Source organism: Mobula hypostoma, assembly GCF_963921235.1.
Source record: "Mobula hypostoma chromosome 8 unlocalized genomic scaffold, sMobHyp1.1 SUPER_8_unloc_5, whole genome shotgun sequence".
NCBI lineage: Eukaryota > Metazoa > Chordata > Chondrichthyes > Myliobatiformes > Myliobatidae > Mobula > Mobula hypostoma.
This window is the reverse complement of record NW_026948128.1, coordinates 258,408-272,464: the sequence shown is the minus strand read 5'-3', so window position 1 is coordinate 272,464 and position 14,057 is coordinate 258,408. Positions and strand designations below refer to the sequence as shown.

The window sequence follows — 14,057 nt, the reverse complement described above, 5'->3', positions numbered from 1 at the left end:
CATTGGATGTGGCGGAAGTTACGGAAAATTATATGTTGGACTCGGAGGCTGGTGGGGTGGTAGGTGAGGACAAGGGGAACCCTATTCCTAGTGGGGTGGCAGGAGGATCGGATGAGAGCAGATGTGTGTGAAATGAGAGAGATGCGTTTGAGAGAAGAGTTGATGGTGGAGGAAGGGAAACCCCTTTCTTTAAAAAAGGACATCTCCCTCGTCCTGGAATGAAAAGCCTCATCCTGAGAGCAGATGCAGCGGAGACGGAGGAATTGCGAGAAGGAGATGGCATTTTTGCAAGAGGCAGGGTGGGAAGAGGAATAGTCCAGGTCGCTGTGAGAGTCCGTAGGCTTACAGTAGACATCAGTAGATAAGCTGTCTCCAGAGACAGAGACAGAAAGATCAAGAAAGGGGAGGGAGGTGTCAGAAAAGGACCGGGTAAACTTGAGGGCAAGGTGAAAGTTGGAGGCAAAGTTAATGAAGTCAACGAGTTCTGCATGCGTGCAGGAAGCAGTGCCAATGCAGTCGTCAATGTAGCAAAGGAAAAGTGGGGGACAGATATGCTTGGAACATGGATTGTTCCACAAAGCCAACAAAAAGGCAGGCATAGCTAGGACCCATACAGGTGCCCATGGCAACACCTTTAGTTTGGAGGAAGTGGGAGGAGCCAAAGGAGAAATTATTAAGAGTAAGGACTAATTCCGCTAGACGGAGCAGAGTGGTGGTAGAGGGGAACTGGTTAGGTCTGGAATCCAAAAAGAAGTGGAGAGCTTTGAGTCCTTTTTGGTGGGGGATGGAGGTATATAGGAACTGGACATCCATGGTGAAAATAAAGCAGTGGGGGCCAGAGAACTTAAAATTATTGGAAAAAATTCAGAGCGTGAGAAGTGTCATGAACATAGGTGGGAAGGGATTGAATAAGGGGGGATAAAACAGTGTTGAGGTATGCAGAAACGAGTTCGGTGGGGCAGGAGCAAGCTGAGACAATGGGTCTACCTGGATAGGCAGGTTTGTGGATCATGGGTAGGAGGTAGAAACGGGAAGTGCAGGGTGAGGGAACTACAAGGTTGGTAGCAGTGGATGGGAGATCCCCTGAGCTGGTAAGGTTGGTGATGGTGTGGGAGACAATGGCCTGGTGCTCCTTTAGTGGGGTCATGATCAAGGGATAAATAAGAGGAGGTATCCGCAAGTTGTCGCTGTGCCTTGGCAAGGTAGAGGTCAGTACGCCAGACTACAACAGCGCCCCCCTTATCAGCAGGTTTTATAGTAAGGTTTCATCCAGATCATTTATATACATCACAAACAGCAGAGGTCCCACTACAGATCCCTGTAGATCACCACTAATCACAGACCTCCAGCTAGAATCAGAGGGAATAGAGGCCAAAACCCTCTATCTTCTACGGACAAGGCAATTCTGAATTAAAAGTGCCAACTCATGAATCTCCTGGATGAGCCTCCAATGAGGGACCTTGTCAAACACCTTACTCCATGCAGACAGACAATATCCACATCTCTTGCCTTCACCAATCCTGGAAGTTATTGGCCAGTGAATCTCATTTCTATGGTGTGGAGGGTACTGGTGAAGATTCTTAGGGACAGGATTTCTTGACATTTGGAAGGACATCACCTCATCAAAAAACTCAATAATTTAGTACAATATGACTTGCACTGCACAAAGCCATGCTGACTATCCTTAATTGCCCTACATTCTTCCAAATGTCAAGAAATCCTGTCCCTAAGAATCTTCACCAGTACCCTCCACACCATAGACACGAGATTCACTGGCCTATAACTTCCAGGATTATCTCCATTGCCCTTTCTAAACAATACTCAACAACAGGCCAACATTTGCTAAACTGGAGGTGATTGAAAGCGAGATACTGAGTATTCAGAGTTTGTATGTCCTTGTGAGGGTAGGAGGAAATGATAGTGAGGGTTCTGAGCCCTGAGGAAGGGGCAGTGAGGAGGGTGCGTTGCGGGGGTGCTGTTGAGGAGGGAAGAGAGAGCGCTGATGCACTCTTCAGCTCCACGCACCCGGATGGTAGACGTGGACTCAGACTCAGACCCTGACCACTCTCCCTCTCTTCCTCAGGCCTCATTCTACTACGATGAGGATTCGGGGGAGTACGACGACGACCCGATGGAGCTGGCCAAGGCGCAACCCTGCTCGATGGCGGTGGCGCAGCACTTCCTGCGCATCTTCGCGCCCGTCCTCTACTCCCTGGTTCTGCTGCTGGGCGTGGCAGGCAACGGGTTGGTGGTGGTGGTGATTGGCCGCTGCCGGGGCCCCCGGCGCACCGCCACCGATACCTTCCTACTGCAGCTGGCCGTCGCAGACCTGCTGCTCGCTCTGACCCTTCCCTTCTGGGCGGCCGAGGCGCTGGTGGGCTGGCGCTTCGGCACGGTGCTCTGCAAGCTGGTAGGCGCCATGTTCGCCCTCAACTTGTACAGTGGCCTGCTGCTGCTTGTCTGCATCAGCTTCGACCGCTACCTGGCCATCGTGCACGCCGTGCAGATGTACAAGCGCAGGCGTCCGGCTTACCTGCACGCCGCCTGCCTCGCAGTATGGGCCCTCTGCGCCCTGCTCGCTGCCGTGGACCTGGCTTTCCGCGACGAGTTCGATTCCAGCTACCTGAACGGGACAGTATGCACTTACGTGTTCCCGGCCCAGGGCGCCGATGGCTGGAAATTGGCACTGCGCCTGACTCATCAGGTCCTGGGCTTCTGCTTGCCCGTGGCCGTCATGGTGTACTGTTACGGCGGCATCTTCAGGACCGTATGCGGTGTTCAGCTGGCCGAAAGGCAGAGAACGCTGCGAGTGGTGGTGGCGGTGGTCACCGTCTTCCTGGGTTGCTGGACGCCCTACCACGTCGTGTTATTTCTCGACACCCTGCAGGGACTCGGGGCGCTGACAAGCACCTGCGGCCTAATCAGCGCGCTCGACGTCGGCCGCCCCGTCACCCAGGGCCTGGGCCTGGCGCACTCGTGCCTCAACCCGTTAATCTATGCCCTGATCGGAGTGCGGTTCCGGCGGGAGGCGGTGCGGGTGCTAGCCCGGATCGGTTGTCCCTGCGCCCGGGACGGAGACCGAAGGGCGAGGCAGGGGACCCGCGGCAAGAGGGGCTCGTCCGGCATTTCCGGCTCCGAGACCTCGACCACTTACTCGGCGCTGTGGTAGGGCAACTGAGTGCAGCCCTCCCTCCTTCGATCCACCCATTCCTCCCACTCCTGCCATCATCTTGCCCTCCCCCATTTTCTTCATCCAATCCTCCATCTCTCTATCCATTACACCAACTCGCCTTCCCTCCGTCACTCTTGCCCCACAACCCTCCCTGCTCCCTCCAGCCCTGACACCCTCCCTCCCCTACCCTTCCGGACCTCGCCATCCGTCCCATCCTGTCCCCCACGCTCCATATCTCCCCCTTCCCTCAAACCCTCCATTTATTCTAGTAGTGACTGCACCCTAACCCGAGGTCCAGGACAACTGCGGGCAGACAGCAAGACCCCTTGGGGAGCTTCGTGGGATGAGGTAGCCCAGGAGAGAATGATCCCACCCGCAGCTCCTCTCTTCAGTGTCTCCCTCGCATCTGACCGTCCCCCGTCCCCCACCCCACACCACCACCACCACCTCCACGAATCAGCCAAGTTTCTGCAGGAGCCGTCGTGTCCTCTGCAGGAAATTCCTCAGGATCGTCCCGATGTCAGCGAATCGGGGGAACAGTGACAGCTCACCTTCCGAGAGAAGAGACTTCCAGATATCCACGAGGAAGGAATTCCATCGGGGTAGTGCCTCATCTTTGGACAGTGACATGTGCTTCTAATATCTGATACCCCCCCACACACACCCTGTCCTCGATGGCCAGAATGGACTCACACATCAACAGTGCAAGCGGCCAGATAGAGACGAAAAGGGATCACCCACAGAGCATGGGAATAGGAGCCGTCGGGGCAGGGGAACGATCGATGGAATGCGAACACAGGCCAGACTGGTCTCCACTCTTGTGCAGGCCGAGTCACAAATGTACTCACCGTATAACTAATAAACGAGCGGCTAACTCAGCGCTGACTCCTCAGTCTCTACTCCCCTCCCCGTCTCTCTAACCTTCTACATATATTCACTCCCCCAATCCCGACCTCTCGATCACGCCCCCTCTCCCGTTTCACATAGGCGACCGTACACTCCCGGAAGCCCGAGCTCTGGAATTCCTTCTCTTGCTCTCTCCGCACCCCCTCCCCGTCCATCGCCAAATCTTTCCTGATTCAAAGATCAACTTGCGAGGGAGGAGGTGAGTTGCCTGTAATTTATTGAGAAACCCCCGAGAACGGGGCAATGGGAGTCTCCCTCGTGTTCTCTGCAGGACGTAAATCTATCAGCGACAACGTACGACGTTAAAGTTCCTCTCGATCAGCCAGAGAGCTCCCAGGTCGGCCGTCACGTGCCGGAATCTTCTCCCCAGGATGTGCACCCTCTTCCAGTGGGTTCCCACCGGGTTAGAATGAGTTATCCCAGCTCTGTGGGGGGAAAGGAGCCAAATATCGGATCAACCCCGTCGCCCCCTTCTCTCCGAATACCAGCGGCCCCACTTGACGCCTCTTCCCCACCCTCCAACTTCCAGTCGCCCCTCCCATGCCTTGCAACCGATGTCCCTCCCCTGAGGGACACTGGAACCCCTATTCTGAGGGCATAGCATTCAGAGATTCCCAGTGAAGGAGTTCGATAGAATCAGGGACTGTCTCACTTTGGACAGTCACCGCTGCTTCTCATGCCGCGGACGAGAAAGCCTCTTCAACACTTACTCTTCAGTTTGCTCGCCTCATTATAGGAGGGACGTGGAAGCTTTAGCGAGGGTGCAAGGGAGATTTACCAGGATAACACATTCAAAATGCTGAAGGAACTCAGGAGGTCAGACAGCATCTGTGAAAATAAACCATCGACGTTTCGGGCCGAGACCCTTCATCCTGGTGAAAATTCTTTGCCGGAACGTCTACTGTTCTGTTCATTTGCAAAGATGCTGCCTGACCTTCTGAGTTCCTCTTGCAGCATTTTGTGTGTGTTGCTCTACATCTCCGCATCTGCAGAGTCTCTTGTCTTTTAAGATTTATCATGAAGTTGCCTGGAGTATCGAGTGTGCTTTATGAAAAGGTTCCGCGGCTAGGGTTTTTCCCTTTGGAGCGAAGCAGATTAAGAGGTGACTTGACAGAGGTGTACGAGAGGCATCGATAGAGAGGACAGCTAGCGCCCCCCACCCCACAGGACCCCGTTTAAGGTGTGTGGAGGAAGTTTAGGAGGGATATTAGAGGTAGGTTTCTGTTTTTACAGAGAGTTAGTTGAGTGTACGAACACACTGCCGGGGTGGAGGCAGGTACCCGAGGGACATCTCAGAGACTCTTAGATAGGCACCTGGATGCTAGAGAAATGGAGGGTTGTGTGAGAGGGAAGAATTAGATTGAATTTAGGGTAGGTTATTAGGGCGCAACCGCGTGGGCCGAAAGGACTGTATTATCCCGTGTTCTATGATTCCAAATTAACCCTCTCCGGTGAGGCACCCCTCCTCCTTGCCCCACCGAGGCCGGGATTCCAGTCAGGAGAAGTCCCTGGGAGAGGCGGGTCTAACCTGCGGAAGACTTCGCCCGAGCTGTCCACGGCGTAGACACTGCCGTCCGACGCAACCTCGACCATGACCATGCTGGAGGGGACGCGACGCCAGCGGCTCCCCACGCAGCGCTGGGGGTGGACCCCCAGCCGCACCTGGGTGGTCCCTGAGGTAGCGATGCCCCAGCAGGTGCGGGGGCCGCAGGAGTAGTAGCGGAGGCGGCCCGGCAGCTGCGAATATGCGGGTCCCGAGAAATTGCTGGCGGAGATGGCGGCACGTCGGTTGGAGCAGAAGACTTGGCGCTCACTGTCCACCCCCACCACGATCTGGTTACCGCCCGTGTCCACCTGCGACAGCAGCCCTGGGGGAGGGAGAGGGGACGGGGGAGGAGGCGAAGGGAAGAGGCAGAGGGGGGAAGAGGATAGATATAGGTGGCGGGGAGTGAAGGAAGAGTGAAAAGTATGTGGAACAGAGAAGTTGGAGGGAGAGAAGGTAGAGGGTAGAAGAGAGGGATTGGAGGAGGAGAAGGTAGGTCTCGGAAAGTGGTCACAGTAGGATAATGGGGAGGGGATATGGTAGGGAGGGAGTACGAGAGGATGGAGAGGGTGAGAAGAGGGAGGGGAGATTGGAGGAGGGAGTAGGGGAGAGAATGGGGTGGGGATGGAGATGAGTCGGAGGGGGAGAGGGTAGGCCACGAAGAGTGGTCACGGTAGGATGATGGAGAAGGGATAGAATAAGGAAGGAGTACGAGAGGATGGAGATGGTGAAGGAGTTGGGGAGGGGAGATTGGAGGAAGGAGTAGGGGAGAGGGTAGGAAGCAGAAGAGGATAAGGAGGGGAAGAGGGTGAAGAGTTAGCGAGAATAGAAGTAGAGGTATGGGAGGGTTGAGGGGTAGAGGCAGAAGTAGAGGGTATAGTGGAAAGAGGTTGGGAAAGGGAGAGAGGGAAGAAAGGGAGATTGAAAGGAGAGTGGAGAAAGAAGGGGGAGAGAGTGAGGTCACTGCCGACAGTCTACAAAGTCTACTTTCCCAGTCTACTTTAAGCACTTCTTCCTCCTCACTGCCGCTTCTCTCTCGAAATCCACTCCTACCTCCCTTCTCTCCCAACTAGATAGCCTATCCTCCCGTGCCCGTCAGTAATCCCTCCCTAAATGCCAGTATCGCCCAGAACAGCGCCCCCTTCCAACAGTCCACCCACCAACACTCTCCCTCCCCTTTCCACCCCTACTCCTTTCCTTCCTCACTGCCCTTCTCTTTCACCATCTCCTCCAAGCCCTTCCCTCTCTGTCACATTACCCTCCCTTTTTCCTTCCAGCTGCCCCTCCCTCCCCTCTACCTCTGCCCCCCTTCTCTCGTCCTTACTCCCCTGCTCCCTTCCTCCTTACACCCTCCCTCTCCCACTCTCCCCACCCCTTTCCCTCTTCCTCCTCCCTACCCTATCTGCTCGTACTTTATCCTTCTCTCACGTACTTCCCATCCCTTAACCCTCTCCATACCCCTCCCTCTCCCATTTCCCATCCTGCCCGTGCCACACCCTTCCCTCCCCTGTCCTTCTGCCTTTCATCCCACACCTCTTCTCATGAACCCTTCACACCTTTCCCCCTCCTTTAGCCCTTTACCCCTCCCTTTGCATCCCTGACATCTCCACTTTCTTCCATTTGCTTTCTCCTTCCTCCTCCCATTCCCCTCCCTCCCCACTTCCCCTCACCTCCTCTCATCCTTCCATTCCCTCTCATCTCCTACTCCATACTTCACCTCCTCCTCCCCTTCCACCCACTCTCCCATTCACCACCCATCTTCCCCTCGTACCTGCCAGTATCGCCCATCGCCCCTCCACCATCCGGTATAGTTCCTGGCCAGTGCCCACAGCCCAGACTCCGACTGGACCCACCGATATGTGGGCCAGGGCTCCGGTTTCAGCGAGCAGCATCCAGTGGCCCCCCACCCACGTGTATCCCCTGTTGTTTAGCCCCACACCGTACACCTGCCCATTGCTGGCATCGATCTGCCTCATGCGTCCTGAGACCCTGGTACAGATCAGGGCTGGGGGTGGGTGAGAAGAGAACACAGAGGGTCAGTGTGTGGAGTTTGGGAGTGTGCCAGGAGAGGGTAGGCATGGAGGAGGGAATGGTGAGGAGTGAGGGGGTGTGTGAAGGCAGTGCTTTTTGAGGGGTGGTTTAGAGAGAGGGCTGCAGGAGGGTGGTGAAAGCGGGAGATCCTGAGATCTGACTCTGTGGGGTGATCTCTCTCTCCTCTTCTCTCTACCTACCTCTCTTTAGCTGCTCCCTGCCTACTTTCTCTCACCCTCTCTCTGGCTACCTTTCTCTCCCTCTCTCTCTACTTCTTTCTCTCCTTCTGATTCTCCCCTTCTCTATCAACCTATCTCTATCTCTCTGCCTCCCTCCCCTCTCTCTTTCTCTCCCTATCTCCCTGTCCATGTCTCTTTCCTTCCCTCCACCTCTCAGAGAGCCCCATTGTCTGTCGTCACTCCTCTGGGAATTACGGAGGCTGGCGGCTTTCCAGATATTGGAAGGATTGGTAGGGAGCAGAGAGAGTTGGGATCAATGGTTCCTGTTGGTTAGAGAATCTGGGGCCAGGAGGGGCAGTCCAAAAATTCCAGCCCTGGTTCCAGGAGCAAAGTTTGGAAATGTGTGGAGGTTATGAGGGGTCGGGAATTCTTTCCTAGCAACAGCAGTCCATGCTGGGTGAGAGAATTCAGACTGGTGAATTGGGAGGGTAAAGGGAGAGGGGTGGGAGATGAGGCAGGGAGGAGAGGGGGATCTGATCAGCTGACTGGAGCGTGCTTAGATGTGCAGGAATCCGAAATTGGACAGTGCTGATTCCCGATGGAGTGTGTGAGTAAGGGAAGAGACAGAAAGAGAAAGGGAAAAAAGGAGAGAAAGACAGAGTAAGAGGGATACAGAGCAGTAGAGAGAAGCAAGAGGGAATAAAGAGGTGAGTGTGAGAGAGAGACAGAAAGGTAAAAATAGAAATTTGGGAGAGGAAGAAAGAAGAGGTATAAAGGTAGAAACAAGTAGGGAAAAAGAGAAGGGAGAGGGAGAGATAGAGAGGCAAGAGGGGAAGATATACAGCGGCAGGTAGGGGCAAAAGGGAATGGGAGAGAGAAAAAGAGATGTAGAGAGAAGGCAGATGTAGAAAGAAGGTGAGGGGAAGAGGGAGGGAAAGGTAAATCAAAGGAGAAAGGTAGAAAACGCAAGTGTTTGGGAGAGGGAGAGAGAAACCTACGGAGCGGGAGCTGGAGGTAGACATTTGGGGAGAGGGAAAGAGATGGAGTGTGAGAGGAAGAGATAAGGTGTGAGAGAGGAAGGGAGACAGAGAGAAAGCAGAAGAGAGAGGAGAGTAGAGGGAGAGTGATATATCATGGATGGAAAGAGAACAGGGAGACGAAGGGCAGGGAAAGAGAAATTGAGATGGGGGGAGAGGATTTGAGAGAGGGAGTCAGATGACAAAGAAGGAATTGTGAATGAGAAGTGAACAGAAGGTAATTGTGACAGTGAGTGAGGGAAAGTGGGGCAGAAAGATGGGGAAGGGGGTTAGAAAGGGAGAGGGTGTGAGATAAAGAAGGCAAGTGAGGGGCTTGAAAGGGGTATAAAAATGGGCAGACAAGGAGGGGGTAAGTGAGGGGGCAGGAAGGTGGGAGTGAGGTACCAGAACAAGGGAGTGAGAGGGAGAAGGTAGTGGCAATGGGAGGAGGGAGAGGAGATATAGAAGGGGAGACTGTTGAGCTAAGAAGTAAGTAAAGGTGTTGGTGAACAAGGAGGAGGAATGGGATGTCAAACTCACCAGTGGCGACGGATGGCTGTAACAGGAGGACGATAGAGGTGAAAGTTAAGAGGGCCATGGCCACCAGCAATACGCTGTCTCTTCAACACTGGGGCAGCTGTCTGACACAGCAGCTAGTGCGCAGGAAGCAGAGGGAACCGGTCAACCCTGTGCAGCAGCCGCACATGGGGAAATTACCTGCAGGAACTTGCAACACTCACCACAGCCTGGTCACCCAGGGAACTGAGCAGCCCTGAGGTTAGGAAATGCGTAGCAGTCTATCAGGGTGCATGTACACCCCTCCCGATCTCTGTGACCCCCCCCTGCCCCTACACCCCTCTCAATCTCTATGACCCCACCTGTCCCTACACCCCTCCCAATCCCTGTGACCCCCCTCCTGCCCCTACACCCCTCCCAATCTCTGTGACCCCACCTCCTGCCCCTACACCCCTCCCAATCTCTGTGACCCCACCTCCTGCCCCTACACCCCTCCCAATCTCTGTGACCCCACCTCCTGCCCCTACACCCCTCCCAATCTATATGACCACACCTGCCCCTACACTCCTCCCAATCTCTGTGACCCCACCTGCCCCTACAGCCCTACCAGTCTCTGTCACGCCCTCCAATCCCCACACTCCACCCTGTCTCTCTGAACTCCCTCAGGCCACTTTAACTCTCCCCATCTCCAAAACTTCTTCCAGCCTATACTACTCCCACCGACAAGACACCCTCCAGCCCTTATACCCCTCCCCATCTCTGTAACCCTTTCCCAGACCTTACACCCCTCGCTGTCTCTGTAACCCCCTCCCAGCCCTTAAACCCCTCCCCATCTCTGTAACCCCCTCTAGCCCTTACACCCCTCCCCATCTCTGTAACCCTTTCCCAGACCTTACACCCCTCGCTGTCTCTGTAACCCCCTCCCAGCCCTTAAACCCCTCCCCATCTCTGTAACCCCCTCTAGCCCTTACACCTCTCCCCATCTCTGTAACCCCCTCCCAGCCCTTACACCCCTCCCCATCTCTGTAACCCCCTCCCAGCCCTTACACCCCTCCCCATCTCTGTAACCCCCTCCCAGCCCTTACATCCCTCCCCATCTCTGTAACCCCCTCCCAGCCCTTACACCATCTCTGTAACCCCCTCCCAGCCCTTACACCTCTCCCCATCTCTGTAACCCCCTCTAGCCGGTACAGCTCTCCCCATCTCTGTAACCCCCTCTAGCCCATACAGCTCTCCCCATCTCTGTAACACACTCCCAGCCCTTACACCCCTCGCTATCTCTGTAATCCACTCCAGCCCTTACATCTCTCCCCATCTCTGTAACCCCCTCTAACCCATACAGCTCTCCCCATCTCTGTAACCCCCTCCCAGCCCTTACACCCCTCCCCGTCTCTGTAACCCCCTCCCAGCCCTTACATTCCTCCCCGTCTCTGTAACCCCCTCTAGCCTGTACAGCTCTCCCCACCTCTGTAACCCCCTGTAGCCCAGACAGCTCTCCCCATCTCTGTAACCCCCTCCCATCACTTACACCCCTCCCCGTCCCTGTAACCATCTCCCAGCCCTTACACCTCTCCCCATCTCTGTAACCCCCTCCCAGCCCTGACACCCCTCCCCATCTCTGTAAGCCCCTCCCAGCCCTTAAACCACTCCCCATCTCTGTAACCCTCTCCCAGCCCTTACATCCCTCCCCGTCTCTGTAACTCCCTCTAGCCCTTACATCTCTCCCCATCTCTGTAACCCCCTCTAGCCTGTACAGCTCTCCCCATCTCTGTAACCCCCTCTAGCCCGTACAGCTCTCCCCATCTCTGTAACACCCTCTAGCCCATACAGCTCTGCCCATCTCTGTAACGCCCTCCCAGCACTTACACCCCTCCCCGTCTCTGTAACCCCCTCCCAGTCCTTACATCCCTCCCCGTCTCTGTAACTCCCTCTGGCCTGTACAGCTCTCCCCATCTCTGTAACCCCCTCCCAGCACTTACACCCCTCCCCATCTCTGTAAACCCCTCCCAGCACTTACACCTCTCCCCGTCTCTGTAACCCACTCCCAGCGCTTACACCTCTCCCCATCTCTGTAACCCCCTCCCAGCCCTTACACCCCTCCTCATCTCTGTAACCCCCTCCCAGCACTTACACCCCTCCCCATCTCTGTAACCCCCCCCCAGCCCTTACACCCCTCCCCATCTGTAACCCCCTCCCAGCCCTTACACCTCTCCCCATCTCTGTAACCCCCTCCCAGCCCTTACACCCCTCGCCATCTCTGTAACCCTCTCTGGCCTGTACAGCTCTCCCCATCTCTGTAACCCCCTCTAGCCCATACAGCTCTCCCCATCTCTGTAACCCTCTCCCAGCCCTTACACCCCTCCCCATCTCTGTAACCCCCTCCCAGCCCTTACACCTCTCCCCATCTCTGTAACCCCCTCCCAGCCCTTACACCCCTCACCATCTCTGTAACCCCCTCTAGCCCTTACATCTCTCCCCATCTCTGTAACCCCCTCTAGCCCATACAGCTCTCCCCATCTCTGTAACCCTCTCTGGCCTGTACAGCTCTCCCCATCTCTGTAACCCCCTCTAGCCCATACAGCTCTCCCCATCTCTGTAACCCTCTCCCAGCCCTTACACCCCTCCCCATCTCTGTAACCCCCTCCCAGCCCTTACACCTCTCCCCATCTCTGTAACCCCCTCCCAGCCCTTACACCCCTCACCATCTCTGTAACCCCCTCCCAGCACTTACACCCCTCCCCGTCTCTATAACCCCCTCCCAGTCCTTACATCCCTCCCCGTCTCTGTAACCCCCTCTTGCCGGTACAGCTCTCCCCATCTCTGTAACCCCCTCTAGCCCGTACAGCTCTCCCCATCTCTGTAACCCCCTCCCAGCCCTTACACCTCTCCCCATCTCTGTAACCCTCTCCCAGCCCTTACATCCCTCCCCGTCTCTGTAACCCCCACCCAGCCCTTACATTCCTCCCCGTCTCTGTAACCCCCTCAAGCCTGTACAGCTCTCCCCATCTCTGTAACCCCCTCTAGCCCGTACAGCTCTCCCCATCTCTGTAACCCCCTCTAGCCCATACAGCTCTCCCCATCTCTGTAACCCCCTCCCAGCACTTACACCCCTCCCCGTCTCTGTAACCCCTTCCCAGCCCCTACACCTCTCCCCATCCCTGTCACCCTCTCCCAGCCCTTACACCCCTCCCCGTCTCTGTAACTCCCTCTTGCCTGTACAGCTCTCCCCATCTCTGTAACCCTCTCCCAGCGTCTCTGTAACCCCCTCCCAGCCCTTACACCTCTCCCCGTCTCTGTAACCCTCTCCCAGCCCTTACATCCCTCCCCGTCTCTGTAACTCCCTCTGGCCTGTACAGCTCTCCCCATCTCTGTAACCCCCTCTAGCCCATACAGCTCTGCCCATCTCTGTAACGCCCTCCCAGCACTTACACCCCTCCCCATCTCTGTAACCCCCTCCCAGCCCTTACATCCCTCCCCGTCTCTGTAACTCCCTCTGGCCTGTACAGCTCTCCCCATCTCTGTAACCCCCTCCCAGCACTTACACCCCTCCCCATCTCTGTAAACCCCTCCCAGCACTTACACCTCTCCCCGTCTCTGTAACCCACTCCCAGCGCTTACACCTCTCCCCATCTCTGTAACCCCCTCCCAGCCCTTACACCCCTCCTCATCTCTGTAACCCCCTCCAGCACTTACACCCCTCCCCATCTCTGTAACCCCCCCCAGCCCTTACACCCCTCCCCATCTGTAACCCCCTCCCAGCCCTTACACCTCTCCCCATCTCTGTAACCCCCTCCCAGCCCTTACACCCCTCGCCATCTCTGTAACCCTCTCTGGCCTGTACAGCTCTCCCCATCTCTGTAACCCCCTCTAGCCCATACAGCTCTCCCCATCTCTGTAACCCTCTCCCAGCCCTTACACCCCTCCCCATCTCTGTAACCCCCTCCCAGCCCTTACACCCCTCCCCATCTCTGTAACCCCCCCCAGCCCTTACACCCCTCCCCATCTGTAACCCCCTCCCAGCCCTTACACCTCTCCCCATCTCTGTAACCCCCTCCCAGCCCTTACACCCCTCGCCATCTCTGTAACCCTCTCTGGCCTGTACAGCTCTCCCCATCTCTGTAACCCCCTCTAGCCCATACAGCTCTCCCCATCTCTGTAACCCTCTCCCAGCCCTTACACCCCTCCCCATCTCTGTAACCCCCTCCCAGCCCTTACACCTCTCCCCATCTCTGTAACCCCCTCCCAGCCCTTACACCCCTCACCATCTCTGTAACCCCCTCTAGCCCTTACATCTCTCCCCATCTCTGTAACCCCCTCTAGCCCATACAGCTCTCCCCATCTCTGTAACCCTCTCTGGCCTGTACAGCTCTCCCCATCTCTGTAACCCCCTCTAGCCCATACAGCTCTCCCCATCTCTGTAACCCTTTCCCAGCCCTTACACCCCTCCCCATCTCTGTAACCCCCTCCCAGCCCTTACACCTCTCCCCATCTCTGTAACCCCCTCCCAGCCCTTAAACCCCTCAACATCTCTGTAAACCCCTCTAGCCCTTACATCTCTCCCCATCTCTGTAACCCCCTCTAGCCCGTACAGCTCTCCCCATCTCTGTAACCCCCTCCCAGCACTTACACCCCTCCCCGTCTCTATAACCCCCTCCCAGTCCTTACATCCCTCCCCGTCTCTGTAACCCCCTCTT

General features: G+C 56.0%; 2 protein-coding genes across 2 annotated transcripts in view; one reads left to right on the top strand and one right to left on the bottom strand.

Moving 5' to 3' along the window:
- The window catches only part of LOC134341211 (C-X-C chemokine receptor type 3-like), a 43,578-nt gene extending 39,539 nt beyond the window's left edge, over positions 1-4,039 (top strand). The window contains exon 2 of the mRNA XM_063039042.1: positions 2,084-4,039. Coding sequence (XP_062895112.1) covers positions 2,084-3,169 — 1,086 coding nt within the window. The 3' untranslated portion in view covers positions 3,170-4,039. The remainder of the gene's footprint in view (positions 1-2,083) is intronic.
- Positions 4,040-4,214: 175 nt separating this feature from the next.
- On the bottom strand, positions 4,215-9,524 carry LOC134341204 (fish-egg lectin-like). Its single transcript, XM_063039030.1, has 4 exons — positions 9,388-9,524; positions 7,393-7,626; positions 5,607-5,946; positions 4,215-4,503 (listed from the first exon to the last, which is right to left on the bottom strand). Exons 1-4 carry the CDS (start codon positions 9,443-9,445, stop codon positions 4,362-4,364), a joined length of 774 nt encoding a protein of 257 aa, XP_062895100.1. The 5' UTR covers positions 9,446-9,524; the 3' UTR covers positions 4,215-4,361.
- Between the last annotated feature and the right edge of the window lie 4,533 nt (positions 9,525-14,057).